The following is a 13893-nucleotide window of genomic DNA, read 5'->3' on the forward strand; positions in this document are numbered from 1 at the left end:
CTGTGCCTCACCAGAGGGCGGTGTGAGTCTAGCATCTGGTTCCCACGTCAGTTCCCACGTCGGTCAGGTGTTTACTGAGGGACGCCATGTGGATATGCAGCCATGCGTTCATTTCCAATCTGAGTAATTTACTGTTTCTTTGTGGGGCTAAGGCGGTACAGCAGGCAAGCCTGTGCAGCATAGCATTTGGGTATCACAGCCCCAGCATCCAGGACAAGCTGGCACTCCCTAAAAGAGAGCGCCTTTGTGTTCTCCGCTTCAGTTGTTTGAGACAAAATTCAGCAGCTTGGAGGAAGCTACCATACTTACTTACTTATTTATTTAAGGTTGCATCAGGTCTTAGTTGCGGCATGCTGGATCTTCATTGCAGCACATGGGCTTCTCTCTAGTTGTGGTGCATGGGCTCCAGAGTGCTTGGGCTCTGTAATTGAGGCGCGTGGGCTCAGTAGTTGTGGCGCGCGGGCTTAGTTGCCCCATGGCATGTGGGATCTTAGTTCCCCAACCAGGGATCGAACCCGCATCCCCTGCATTGGAAGGCAGATTCTTAACCACTGGACCACCAGGGAAGTCCCACTTCTTTACTTTTTGTCTGTGCATTTGTCAGGGAACTATATTGCCTCGTGGTAACTCTTCTGCTAAGTAAAACTCAAGTTTATGTGTATATATATATATATATATATATATATATATATATATATATATATATATATATATATATATATCATGGAACATCTTACATTTACGTCTACTAAAATATCAGAGAGAGGGCCTTGGTCAAGCCTGCTTCTGGAGTAGATAGGTGTGAGCTTGGCTGTACAGCAGGGGGCGCTCTGGTCCTGGCCCAGGCTGAACCTGTGGGATAATGTGAAAGATTTCTGTGTCCAGGCCCCACTATCTGATGGTTTCCACAGGCAAAATCCGCTTTGAAAATGGGACTTAAATGCATTCTGCCCAGCTGCACAGGGTAGGTGCTTTACCCACAAGGATGTGCACATCAGCACAGGGCTGGCCCTTCTCCCCTGACCGCAGATGCTGGCATCCGGGCAGAAGGCACTGCCTTCTTCCTGGCATAAAGCTTCCCTCATGAGGGGCCTGCAGCTGCGCCGGCTGCAGTCAGCCCCATCTTCAGGGATCCCAGAGGCCAGGAGGGACGCAGACACACAGAGGGGACCCACTGTGGGCCTGAGTGACTCGGGCACTGTGTGAGGCAAGCCCTCCCCTGAGGGGGCCTTTCGCTTATGGGTCCACAGATGGGGCTCTCCGTGCTGAGGAGAATGTGGATCTTTCTGGAACAATCTGAAATGTGCTGCAACCCAGAGCGGCATCTTCCTAAGGAGGCATTCCACAGGACACTCGCAGGGGCCCTCTGAGAACTGGGTTCTGAGAGAACCCTGAGTAGACAGTTTGTGGGACTTCCTCACAGTAGTGCTTTTGAGTCTCTAACGAACAACGGCGTGTTGTGGGTCCCCAGGATGTGGAGAGTCCCAAGGTGGCCTGACAGCAGGCCCTTCCTCACAGAGCATCTCATGGAAAACACACTTGGGGAAGAAATACTGGCTTAGACAGATGAACAAAGGCTAGTGATAATTAACCAACCACCAAAGAGAGTGGATCCTGTTTGAGAATGGAAAACCCAGAGGCCCCGGGTCCCGAGCAACAGTTGTCATGGAAGTGAGAGTGTGGGTTAATTTTAAAAGACGGATTTAAGTATGCTTCCAAAGCCACTTCTTCAGAGAGAGGAACTTGTACAGTTTCTCACTAAGCCTAAACCAATGACAGGACCAAGCTTTCAAATTCCATCAAAGAAAAAAATTTGATAAAATGGATAGCCAGTTTTCACTGTCTACACTACCATGAGCCCCGTCATGTACCCTGAGGTAACCCAAACCAGATGTAACTTGCTGTCAGTAACAGTCCTGGGAGAGAGTGACTATCAGAAATACATAGGAATCTTTTAAATTTTTTCCAATATTTTATTATTTAGTTAATATATTTATTATTATGTTTAAAAAATTTCAAACATAAAGAAATGTTGAAGGAATTTTACAGTGAACGGTCTTATAACCATCAACTAGATTATACAATTAACATTTTATTATACTTCCTTGAAGAAATATCTATTCATCTCTCATCCGTCTTACTTTTTGATGCTTTTCAAGTATACTTCCTCCTAAGAGTTCAATATTTCTGTATCTTTTTTTTCTTTTGAGGTACAATTTATATATAATGAAGTATACAAATCTTAAGGATACTATCTGTTGAGTCTTGACTAATGAATATCCCTGTAAATCCCCACCTCACCCCTATCCCCAGAGGCAACACACTGTTTTGATTTTTTTCTTACCGCATATTAGTTATCTCTTTTAGATCTTCATACAGATGGAATCATGTGTGACTTTTTCCACTCAGCATGTTTTTGAGATTCATTCATGTTGTTGCATTCAGTAGTAGGTCATTTCTTTTATGACTGAGTAGTACTCCGTTTTGTGAATATACCAGTTTGTCCATTTACCAGTTGAAGGACATTTGAGTTGTTTCCAATTTGAGGCGGTTATGCATAAAGCCAATTTAAACTTTTGCATACAGGTTTTTGTGTGAAAATAGTTTTTATTTCACCTTGGGTGAATACCTAGGATTGGAATTTCTGGATCACAGAAGGGTATATATTTGGCTTCTAAGAAATTAGCAGACATTTTTCCAGAATGGTGTAGCATTTAACAGTCCCTGCAACAGTGTAGGTAAATTTGGGAGTTCTGGTTGTTCCATGTGTTTGTCAGCACTTGGTATTGTCAGTCTTTAATTTAGCCATTCTGGTGAGGGTGTGGTAGTATCTTAATGTGGTTTTAATTTAGATTTCCCTAGTGACTAATGATATTTTTCGTGTGTCTGTTGGCTATATATATTTTTTTCTTTGAGAAGTGTCTGTTCGGATCTCTTGCCCATTTTTTAGTGTAGATTGTTTGTTATTGAGTTACAGGAATTCTTTCTGTACCTTGGCTACCAGTCTTTTATCAGATAGATGTTTTGTGAATATTCTTTCCCAGTCTGTGGCTTGTCTGTTCATTTTTTTAAATGAATGAATCAATCAATCTTTTGGTGAACAGAAGTTTATAACTTTAATGAGGTCATTAATGTTTTCTTTTTTGGCTGTTGCTTTCATGTCCTAAGAAACTTCCGACTACTGTAAGTCACAAAGTTGTTTTCCCCATATTTTCTTTTGAAAACTTTAATGTTTTAGCTTTTACATTTAGGTCTATCTCAAATTAATTTTTGTGTATGGTGTGAGATACGGGCCAAGGCTCAATTTTTCCCCTGTGGATATCCAGTTGTTCCAGCACCATTTGTTGAAAAGACTTTCCTTTTCTTACTGGATTATTTTGGTGTCTTTATTAAATATTAAATGACGAAGTGTGGGTCTATTTCTGGGCTCCCTATTCTGTTTTACTGATATATTTACCAAACCTTAGGCCAATACCATACTGTCTGTCTTATTACTATAACTTTATATAGTAAGCCTTAAGTCAGGTCATGTAAGTCCTCCAACTTTGTTCTTTTTAGAGGTTTCAGTACAATTTTGAATTTAATTGGTAAGGGTGAGCATCCTCTTGCTTTGTCTCAATCTTAAGAGAAAAGGATTCACTATTTCGCTCTTAAGTATGATGTTACTGGTAGGTATTTTATAGATGCCCTTGGTCAGATTAAGGAAGTTCCCTTCTATTCCTAGTTTGCTATGAGTTTTTATCATGAATGGATGTTGAATTTTGTCAAAAGTTTTTTCTGATCTAGCAGTCTTTTTTTTCTTAAACATCTTTATTGGAGTATAATTGCTTTACAATGGTGTGTTAGTTTCTGCTGTATAATAAAAATATGGAACGCTTCACAAATTTGCATGTCATCCTGGCTCGGGGGCCATGCTAATCTCTGTATCGTTTCAGTTTTAGTATATGTGCTGCCAAAGGAACACTGATCTAGCAGTCTTTGAAAATTGATTCCCTTTTAGACACAAACTCTACTCCCCCCCTCCTCCCACAATCATTCTAATGTGCTTAACTAATTATATATCTTTGTTTATATGTGATTTTATAAAGTTGTATTCTTTATGAACATGTATTTTTACATAAATATGTGTGTATAAAAATATCTTTATATATAAAAAGCTCTTTCTTTTTCCACTAAGCACTGTGATTTTAAGATTCATCTGTGTTCTCTGGGTGCATCTCACTAAATTGTAAGCAGCTCTATAGCACGGACACCCTGAGTGCTCCATATTGAAGCGCTGTGAAAGAGGACCTGGGGGGATGAGTACAGAATACGTTAACGAGGGTAACACTAGAAATCTGAGTCACTGATAAATCGAGTCAGTGGAAAGAATGTGGGGTTTTAGAAAGTGGTCTCGAGTCCAAACACTGGCTCTGCCCCTTACTCGCTGGGTGATCTTGGGGAGTTATTTACCTTCCTTGAGCCTCAGTTTCTTCTTAGAATGGGGGTGACACCTTCTATGATTGGTACAAAGATTAAACAAGATAATATGAAAGTGAATGTGCCTGGACCCTAAATGCTGTCACAAAATGTTAAGTTTCTTTTCCTCCTCGTGACTGGTGCTGGCGGGGAAGTGGGAGTGAAGAGTATGTGTGTGATAATTGCACCGTTGCCAGAGATGCCCCACACAGAGGGGCTCGTCGTGCATGTTACATTGGAAGCATCAGTGATTGCTAAGCTGCTGACTGGGTATCTTGCCGTGTTTAACATCAGTTTTCCCTTTGCCTCCCTGCAGGACACAGTGGCCTTGGAGAGCATGCCCCTCCTAGGTTTCACCATTGCGCCAGAAAAGGAGGAGGGCAGCAGCGAAGTAGGACCTATTTTTCACCTTTACCACAAGAAAACCGTATTTTATAGCTTCAAAGCAGAGGATACCAATTCGGCTCAGAGGTACCAAAATAACTAGTCGTGCGTTTCCTTGCCTGTCTCTCAGAAGGGAACGAGCTGTCGCCCTGGGCTTTGGCTTCTGTTCTTCTCCATCCATCCTGTCCTTTCAAGTCCCCTCGGGCCACAGCAGAACAGCAGATTTAAATTCACAGGCAGACCTCAGACATATTGCGGGTTCGGTTCCAGACCACCACAGTGAAGCGAATGTTGAAGCAAAGCGAGTCACAAACTTTTTGGTTGGCCAGTGCGTAAAAAGTTATGTTTATACTGTAGTCTGCTACCTCTGCAATAGCATTACATCTAAAAAAAATGTACATACCTTGATTTGAAAAAACTTTACTGCTAAAATATGCTAACCATCATCCGAGCCTTTAACAAGTCATGATGTTTTTCTAATAGTGACATCAAAGATCACTGGTCACAGGTCACCATAACAAATACAGTAACAATGGAAAAGTTTGGAATATTGTGAGAACTGCCAAAATATGATACAGAGACACAGACTGAGCAAATACTGTTGGAAAAATGGTGCTGCTAGACTTGCTGGACATAGGGTTTCCACAAACCTTCATTTATAGAAAATGCAGTATCTCTGAGCACAGTAAAGCAAAGCACAATAAAATGAGGTCTGCCTGTATTATAACTCATTCACACAGGTGTGCATTGATTCAGCAACCTTTGCACTGTACTCTAGGCGTTTTGCTAAATGCTAGGGAAACAAATATAGTAGGACACGGTTGCTGACTTCAGGCTAATAATAACGTAGTCTCATCATTCATGGGTTCCGTGACCAGGGTTCCAGGCAGAGCCTCAACACCAAGTGTCCCCTCTCTTCTGTGTTGCAGGTGGATCGAAGCCATGGAAGATGCGAGTGTGTTATAGCAGTTATCAAGCACGTGGACTCAGAGTACACTCTTAGGTTGATGCGTGGACCCTTCCAGAAGCCAATCTGTGTCTCCACTCATCTGGACACACATCTCGATTCAGCATGGGGGCTGACCTTGTTTGCTGTAACCCCTCTCTCACACCTTCACAAGTGGAACCCTTAAGGGATATTTATGGACCTTTTCTGTCTTCGTGTTTTCCACCTCCGCCCCAGGCATAAACTATTTCCTTTTCCAGTAGTGAGTTAAAATTTAGTAACATGAAGACGTGGAAACCAATAGAGAAGTACATTTTAGAAATGCAAGCTTTTTAGTAGAAACAAGCTTTTACAATTTTTACTCCTGGTAAACATGATGACCTTTCACGTTGTTGATGTCAGTGCCTCAGGTGAAATGAGAAACAACCAGCAAATAACAGCTACTCTCATCAAAAGCACTTTATTGTTTTACTGAGCAACAACCTCCAGTTTTATTTTTTCCAAGGGATTTACTTAAGTAAATGGTAGATGGAGTCCTGTGGACTAATCTGCCACCAGTACTGGCTGTGGCGCAAGGAGGCGACACCAGGAGGGTCTCCCTTACCACGGAGGGTGCAGGGCCACGTGGCACTGGAGCACAAGGGGAGGACTCTCTCCTCCAAGTGCCCGCCCGCCCACTCGACCTGCAGACCGACAGGGCTTCCGAAAGGAGATATTCCTTCCTCCCCACGGCAGTCCCAACACCGGAGTAGTGCGGGAAACTCCGCTGCTGGCAGATCCGGCCCCCGCCCCCAGAGGTCACTGCAGACCCTCCGAAGAGACAGAGGTCTGCTTTAATTTATTGTGTGCCTTCCTGAGTTTTCCCCGCACAAGCTGACGTCGTTAACGCTTGTGAGAACTCTTCTTGTTTTCGACACGGTGATCCTTCTGCTGTATTCCTGAAGCCTTGAAAGAGACAAAAGGAGAGAAAACAAGATGCAATCAGAAGGTGAATTCGTGGTCTTGGCCAGTGGCTCTGGACACAGTGAGGGAGCACAGAAATAGTGGCTTGAAGATCCTCTCTGGGCGCCTGGGGCTCAGTCACCTCCCCGCTGATGACTGCTGCTCACGATGCTGGACGTGTTTTTACATAAAGCAGAGTGGTGGGGGGACTCCTTGTTACTCTCATCGAAATAAAAAACCATCATCACACTTTCTGATGTCCTGTCCCCATCTTCCTGCTGCCCTGTCCCCTGAAAAAGGCATTTGCTGACAAACATTTTGTAAAAAGCACCATCTCCAGGAGTTATTTACATTAAATATTTTTAGGGGAATTTTTTTTTCTAGTTTGCAGTTCTTTTAAAATGTTTGGTCAAACATTGAATTAATGATTCAAAGTAAGTGATTAGAGAGGCCTTCTTATTAATTTTTGAGGACTTTCATTTTCATCATCAGACATATTGAAATGGGCCTTCTAGACCCTTTGAGCCTTTAGAAAGCACAACAAGACTTCAGCACAAGGAAGTGGGCGCTTCTCCAACCTGCCCGTGCCACTGCCCATTGTCAGTTTCTGAGCTCCGGGTAGAATTATGTCTGGAAGTCATCTGGAAGGCCTCTTTTACTGTATAACATCCTACTTCTGATACTCCGTAAAGAAGATGTGATAGGGCTTTTATTCTCAGTGAATAGTTAACCCTGAGAAAAACACCTGGGTTGTAGCTAAAACATACTGGTTGGGTTGTGTCAAAGAAGTAGCCACAGAGGTCCTGCACAGCTCGCGTGTGACTGGGTGAGGATCTGCCTGGATACCTGGGCCTTGTTTTCACCTGGCCTCCCCATGGTTCTGCGTGGACTCATTTCATCCGATTTCTACTGGTTGATTTGGTTCATTGTCCCTCCCCTGCCCTTCTCTCTGGCCAGCTCGTCTTACATGTTCATGTCAGCGTCTGTCCACTGGGTGAGCCCAGAGTAACTCGGGCCCAGAGGCTGGAGGAGTAGTTGCCCAAGGCCCCACGATACCTGCTCTCCCCAGGCACAGGGAAGCCCCTGGGCACATCCCCAGCAGAGGCTGTGTTTCTAGAGAGGAAGCTGTGCTGTGGCTTAGAAACCAGAACACACTCCAGGAGCCCTGAGCCCCGGTGCCTTCACCTGTCACCCGGAGACCCTTCCAGCTTCCCAAAGAGATCAGGGGACACAGCGCACACCGGGCGTTTGTAGAAGTGGACCGAAGGCTGTGACACTGGAAAGCAGGTAGCACTTACTTTACACTCTGGTGGTTTCATAGCTTTCCTGAGACTGGATGTGTCTCTCCAGTCTGGACTCATAAGCAGGAAGAACTCTGTTCGTTGTCACTAACGCAGAGCACACTGGAACATGGTAGTGACCCGGGACACTGATTGAGCTCCTGGGTCCTAATAAGTCTTCTATTAATACATGTCAGAAATATACTCTGAGTTGTTCTGCTGAGGCTGATAGATTCCCTGACCACTCGTTCTCTTTTGGATGCAGCCTGGGCAGGTGAGGCGTGAGGGGCTGATGCCCAGGTGGTGTGCTGGTGTGCACCGACCCTGACGGCCCTGCTGTAGCCCCAGAACCAGGTCAGAGTCCTTTTCCCATCTAGTTCAGCCTCTCGTTTGATTGACAGTATAAATGGCATCACTGAACACTGAGGCTCTACGTGGGGACTGAGGCCACCTGGGGTGGGAGTGGTAGGAGCTGATGGAACCCGAGTTTCTTTCTTTTTTTTTCCTTTTTTAAAAAAATTATTTTTATTTTTGGCTGCATTGGGTCTTTGCTGTTGTGCGCGGGCTTTTCTCTAGTTGTGGTGAACGGGGGCTACTCTTCGTTGCTGTGCGTGGGCTTCTCATTGGGTGGCTTCTCTTGTTGCAGAGCACGGGCTCTAGGCGCGCGGGTCAGTAGTTGTGGCATGAGGGCTCAGTAGTTGTGGCTCGCAGGCTCTAGAGTGCAGGCTCGGTAGCTGTGGTGCACAGGCTTAGATGTTCCGTGGCATGTGGGATCTTCCCAGACCAGGGCTCGAATCCGTGTCCCCTGCATTGGCAGGCGGATTCTTAACCACTGCGCCACCAGGGAAGCCCCCGAGTTTCTTTCTGCTGTGGGGCAAAGTCAACCACATGCTGGAATATTCTTCCCTTCACGGATTCAGCCTGTGATATGCGGCTGCTGTGAGCAGGGAAACTTCTGTGCTTCCACGTATTAAGTGTCAGTCAAGAGGACAAATGTATCCACACTAAGACGTCTGTTTCCAATAGCAAGTAAAGGGAAACCAACCTCACGCTGGTTTAGACAGTTAGGAAATCAGCTCAACAAGAAGTGGGAAAGCAGGGCAGGTTCAGGGCTAGAGAGTATCCCCCAAGCTCCAAGCTCTTTGGGTTACTGACCTGTCGTCCATTGTCAGCTTGATTCCAGGGCTGGTTCCCAAGAGGCTGACCGGTGACCGCCCCCAGTGATGCGAGCTACCGCTGGCCTATTCACAGCCCCCAAGGAGGGGGCCCAGCTCCCTGTAGCTTCTTCTTAGAAGCACCCAGAAGGCCCTCCACACGGCTCCAGGACCACACTTACTGAGCTGTCACTGCCAAGGGCACCACTATGACTGGCAGAGACCAGTCAGCTGGGGGAGAGGGAGCTGGTGGAGGCGGCTGGGGGGATTCACCCACAGTGGCCACTCTCTGGACCACATCTTCTGGAAAGGAGACTATGGTTTGGATTAGTGTAGTGCACGGGCTGTGCCTTGCCATGGATTTGGGGGATGTTCTGTGATAGAGTAACTTACACAGCCATCATTGGGGCATCTATTATATATTTGCTGAATATTACTGTAAGTGGCATTGGGGAGGCTGGTTTGATGTTATTGGTATTTTAAGCCCCTAATAAACACAATTATTAAATCAGCAGCCAAACAGCACTGATCTCTCATGGGCTCGTAGAAGACCTTTGTGTGATTAACAACAAATGATAGCAAACATCTCGGCACGAAGGGCTCTAAGCACCTTAACCCCGCTCCTCCATTTAATTCTCCCAAGGACCTGTTGAGGTGAGTTGTTTTTCTATTATTATCCCCATTTTGCAGATGAGGAAACTGGGGAATAGAAATGTTAGGTCGCTTGCCCGGGGTCACACACTCACAGTTGGCAAACCCATGCTTGTAACTGCTCCCCTGTGGTGCCTCCCTCGAATGTGTGTGAGCTGATACTCGGCAATCTTCTGACACTTGCAACATGAAGTCCCTCCTAAAATCAACAGAAATCTCTAACTGCCCAGGACCAATCAGTAGGACCTTTTTTCCAACAGTATAACAAACACAATGTTGAGTCAGAGAAAAATTGTGCATTTTTTTCTCCAAGCAGAATCCTTAGATGTTGTCACGTAAGGTACCATCCATGTACATAATCCAGTGTTTTCGATATACTAATTGCAACAATGAATACAGTTCTGTTTTTTCTGCAATCATATGCACAAGATTTACCTCAACTTAAAATGGGGATCTGGATATTTAAAACCCAAAGTACACATGCTTTAAAAATAATTTAACATTTCACATTTCTAGGGTTATTCAATAATTGACATGTTAGAATGCATACTCAAATATGAGGGATTTTTAAGGTAAGTAACCTTGGGGATTCAGCCCATTTCTCTCACATAATGGAATAGCTTAGAATTCCTATGATGGATTTATAAATAATAACCTAAAAATTGATCAATTACTTGCTATTCTCAAACCCTTTATGAATTTACGTCCTGTGGTGAAAAGACAAGCCCGAAGGTTATAGTTAACACGTGTCCTATGAGAATGGACAAGAAGTCTTATTTTGGGAAGGAAGCCATCATATCCTTGCCACACCAGTTCCAAGGGGAAGAGAGCACGTGTTCACAGAACACTTCTGTGTCCTGGGGGGTTGCACCCCTAAGGGAAGGGGGCTATTTCCAGAAGTGAAATCAAGCCAGTGCAAGCAATGCACAGCCCGGGGTGTGTTGGTCATGTGAAGCCAGAGCAGTGTGTGTCGGGGTGACAGACCACAAATGTACAACTTGCTGCAGCCAGAACCTGGGCCACTTTACCAAGGCTGCCCCCTTGGGGTGCAGCGGGGAACAGCAGAGGGAGAGCTGGCCCTGGGGACAGCTGCATAGGTTCTGTGGTCTGAGACGGCTGCCCCACTATGCACGTGTGGGTGGCTTCAGGCTCTTCCCGCGGCCCACCCCTCTCCTCTGGGGTGCCCCTCTCTAGGTCTACAACTGCCCTCAGGAAACTGTGGACAGGCAAGTTGGGGATCCAGGGTTGGGAGGGTCTGGGAAGGTTTTCAGAGTAAAAACTTAACTTAGTCCGTGGGCAGGGACCTCAGCTTGTGGCCAGGCTTGGAGTCTGTGGTACCAGTGTACAGGGTCTATCTGCAGTGTATAGTCAGATCCTGAGCTGAAGAAAATGAGACCCGAGAGTGTCTGAAATGATGTTTTAGGCACAAGGGCTGTCACTAGTTATCGTCAGACAGGACTGCAAGGCACCTTTTAGAATTCCACACTGTGCCAAACGTTATCAGGAGGAATACACTACTAAGGTAGTGAACATCTGAGGGGAAACCAGCCTAACCGAGCCAGACGCCGGACTACAGAGGCAGTGCCCAGCATCACAACATCCCCTTCCACCAGATCTCTCTCTGGAGAAGCTTAAGGCCCCGTGGCCACCCTCACAATGTCCTGGTGATCTTGGAGTGATTTTGCAGACGAGTTCTCTACATGGTCTGGGTCTTTTCGGTGTACAGATAATTGACGATGTCTTACAGGGAAGGGCATTCTGTGTTGACAGAGCAGAATGACGGCGGGCCTCTTCTCTACTTTGATCATCTTTCAAGGGTGCCGTTAAACTAGAGCCAGTGTAGAGAGCAAAAGAGAGGCTTGGACAAGAGAAAATCTGTATTAAGAAAGCACAAGACAAAAGAGAAAAGGAAGAAAAAGAAAAAAGGAAGAAAGCACCATAAATGAGTTTCTTTTATTCTTGTTTTTCAAACTGGACAGTCTCCCCCAAGTTCCAAGTGAGTTATGGAATCAATGTAATGGGTCACAACCAGGACCCGACCCCTGCCCCACACACCAAAGAGCGGAGTAGAAGGCAGCAGAATATTCCATCATCCTTAAGGACCATTTTATGACATTTTTGTTTCAATCATACGTTTATGTATATACTATATGTGATATGCTGCTTGTTGATAAAAATGTATTTATACTTATAGATCACGGTCAAAAAATTTTTAAACCACTAGCCTAAGAGTATCAGGTAAGAAAAAAAAATAAAGAGCACAAAGTTGCAGTCAGACACATAATGAGCCAAAGCAGAAGAACTAAAGACACATATTCAAATGTAATGACACTTCCAGTTTTATTTTTTGAATGCTTCAAAATATTACAAAGAGGAAAACATATAAAATTCATGGAAAAGCTACCCAGATTCTTTCAGTTATTCTGGAAACTGACTTTACATCCTGTGGTGAAAAGACAGACTTTGCTGATTGAAACTCTGATACGCTCATAAACAATGACTTTCCTAATACAGAGAAATGCTGATTTACCTAAGTCATTTCTGAAACGTCTGTGAACAAGTCAAATTTCACGTTGAAACCTGAGTCTCAAGAAACACCTAGATAATCGCGAAACATGCATTTCTTGGCTCCTCCCAAAACCTACTAAAAGGACAGTAAATGAATAAAGAGATATAACCTAAAGGACAAAGAAAATCCAAGAGGCATAGGGTATGGAAATGGTCAGCTCATTTTTGGAAGATATAACATGCGTGGACAGTGGCAGCTAACTTGGCAGAGGAGAAAGCTAATACCATAGTGACCCCTGGGAGAGATGCCAGTGAGACATATCAGCCCCTGCCTCCGGAGAGGCTTGGAAGCCGGAGGCACCGTATCTGGGAAGGCCATGGTGGGACTCAAGGCCATGGTGGGACTCAACAGGAGCACCAGTGGAGTCTCTGTAAGGAGTCATGAGACCCTCATCCCCTGACTCCACCCTACAGACAAGTGACTGCCCTGGAAGGAGACAGGAAACACACACACACTTTGGATTCAACTTTTTTTTTTTTTAATTTTATTTATTTTATTCTTGGCTGCACTGGGTCTTTGTTGCTGCGCTCGGGCTTTCTCTAGTTGGCAGTGAGTGGGGGCTACTCTTCGTTGAGGTACACTGGCTCTAGGCGCGTGGGCTTCAGTAGTTGTGGCTTGTGGTCTCTAGAGCGCAGGCTCAGTAGTTGTGGCGCACAGGCTTAGCTGCTCCGCGGCATGTGGGATCTTCCTGGACCAGGGATCGAACCGGTGTCTCCTGCACTGGCAGGCGAATTCTTAACCACTGTGCCACCAGGGAAGTCCCTGGATTCAACTTCTAAACGGGGGGCTCCTGTTTCCTGCCTGCGAAGTTCCCGCTCCTTGAGATGAAAATGTGTGCTCAATAGAAGGAATCAAAATTCTTGAGTTCAACAGTTTTTTTGTTGGGAGACTACCCCTGAATGACGCTCTAATCTGAAGGTGGCTGAAAAGACCCATTATGAAGGACTTTCATTTGCCCTGACTGAGGAGTCTGTATTTTATCTGATTAGTCCAAGGTCCTAAACTGGTTCTGAGGCCCAGAACCATGCTTAAGAGACGCTGCTTGGCCTGCACAGTTTAAAAACCATTTGCAAATTGCTAACATTTTAAAGTTAAGAAATTTTTATGTTTACAAATCTGGATTTCTGGTTTCTCTTGAGAAATCTGAGATGCGTCATCTCTGGACCACATTCCAGGAGCTGATGAGGGGCTCTACCCCTTTAAGTGGGTACTGAGCTCTCCAGGTGTCACTACCACCATTTAACATACTAATTGTGTTTGTATCAGTTTATTAACCTCCCTTAGATTGTCTGCCAGACTCCTACACCCTCCCCCAAGGCCCCACCTGAGGCATCTGAGGTTTTACTTCAGCCCTAAGCAATGCAGAACTATTAAAGACCTTCATAAATAGAAGAGGGCTAGGAGAGGCTCTGTTTCAGCAGCAGCACAAAGGGAGCAAGGATGAATGAATGAGGAAGGCAGCTAGTTAGACTGGTTAGGAAGGCTAGGAAACTACACAGCGGAACTACA

General features: G+C 45.1%; 1 protein-coding gene and 1 non-coding gene across 3 annotated transcripts in view; one reads left to right on the top strand and one right to left on the bottom strand.

Moving 5' to 3' along the window:
• Positions 1-7064, top strand: part of FGD5 (FYVE, RhoGEF and PH domain containing 5) — a 123159-nt gene extending 116095 nt beyond the window's left edge. For both annotated transcript variants that reach the window (XM_060307223.1, XM_030840855.2), the window contains exons 20-21: positions 4775-4929; positions 5772-7064. In XM_060307223.1, coding sequence (XP_060163206.1) covers positions 4775-4929; positions 5772-5808 — 192 coding nt within the window. In that variant the 3' untranslated portion in view covers positions 5809-7064. The remainder of the gene's footprint in view (positions 1-4774; positions 4930-5771) is intronic.
• LOC115844138 (U6 spliceosomal RNA) lies at positions 3862-3964 on the bottom strand. Its single transcript, XR_004036001.1, has one exon. It is a non-coding gene; the product is annotated as a U6 spliceosomal RNA (small nuclear RNA).
• Positions 7065-13893: the final 6829 nt, after the last annotated feature.

The sequence above is a fragment of the Globicephala melas genome, chromosome 11 (assembly GCF_963455315.2).
Source record: "Globicephala melas chromosome 11, mGloMel1.2, whole genome shotgun sequence".
Taxonomy (NCBI): Eukaryota; Metazoa; Chordata; class Mammalia; order Artiodactyla; family Delphinidae; genus Globicephala; species Globicephala melas.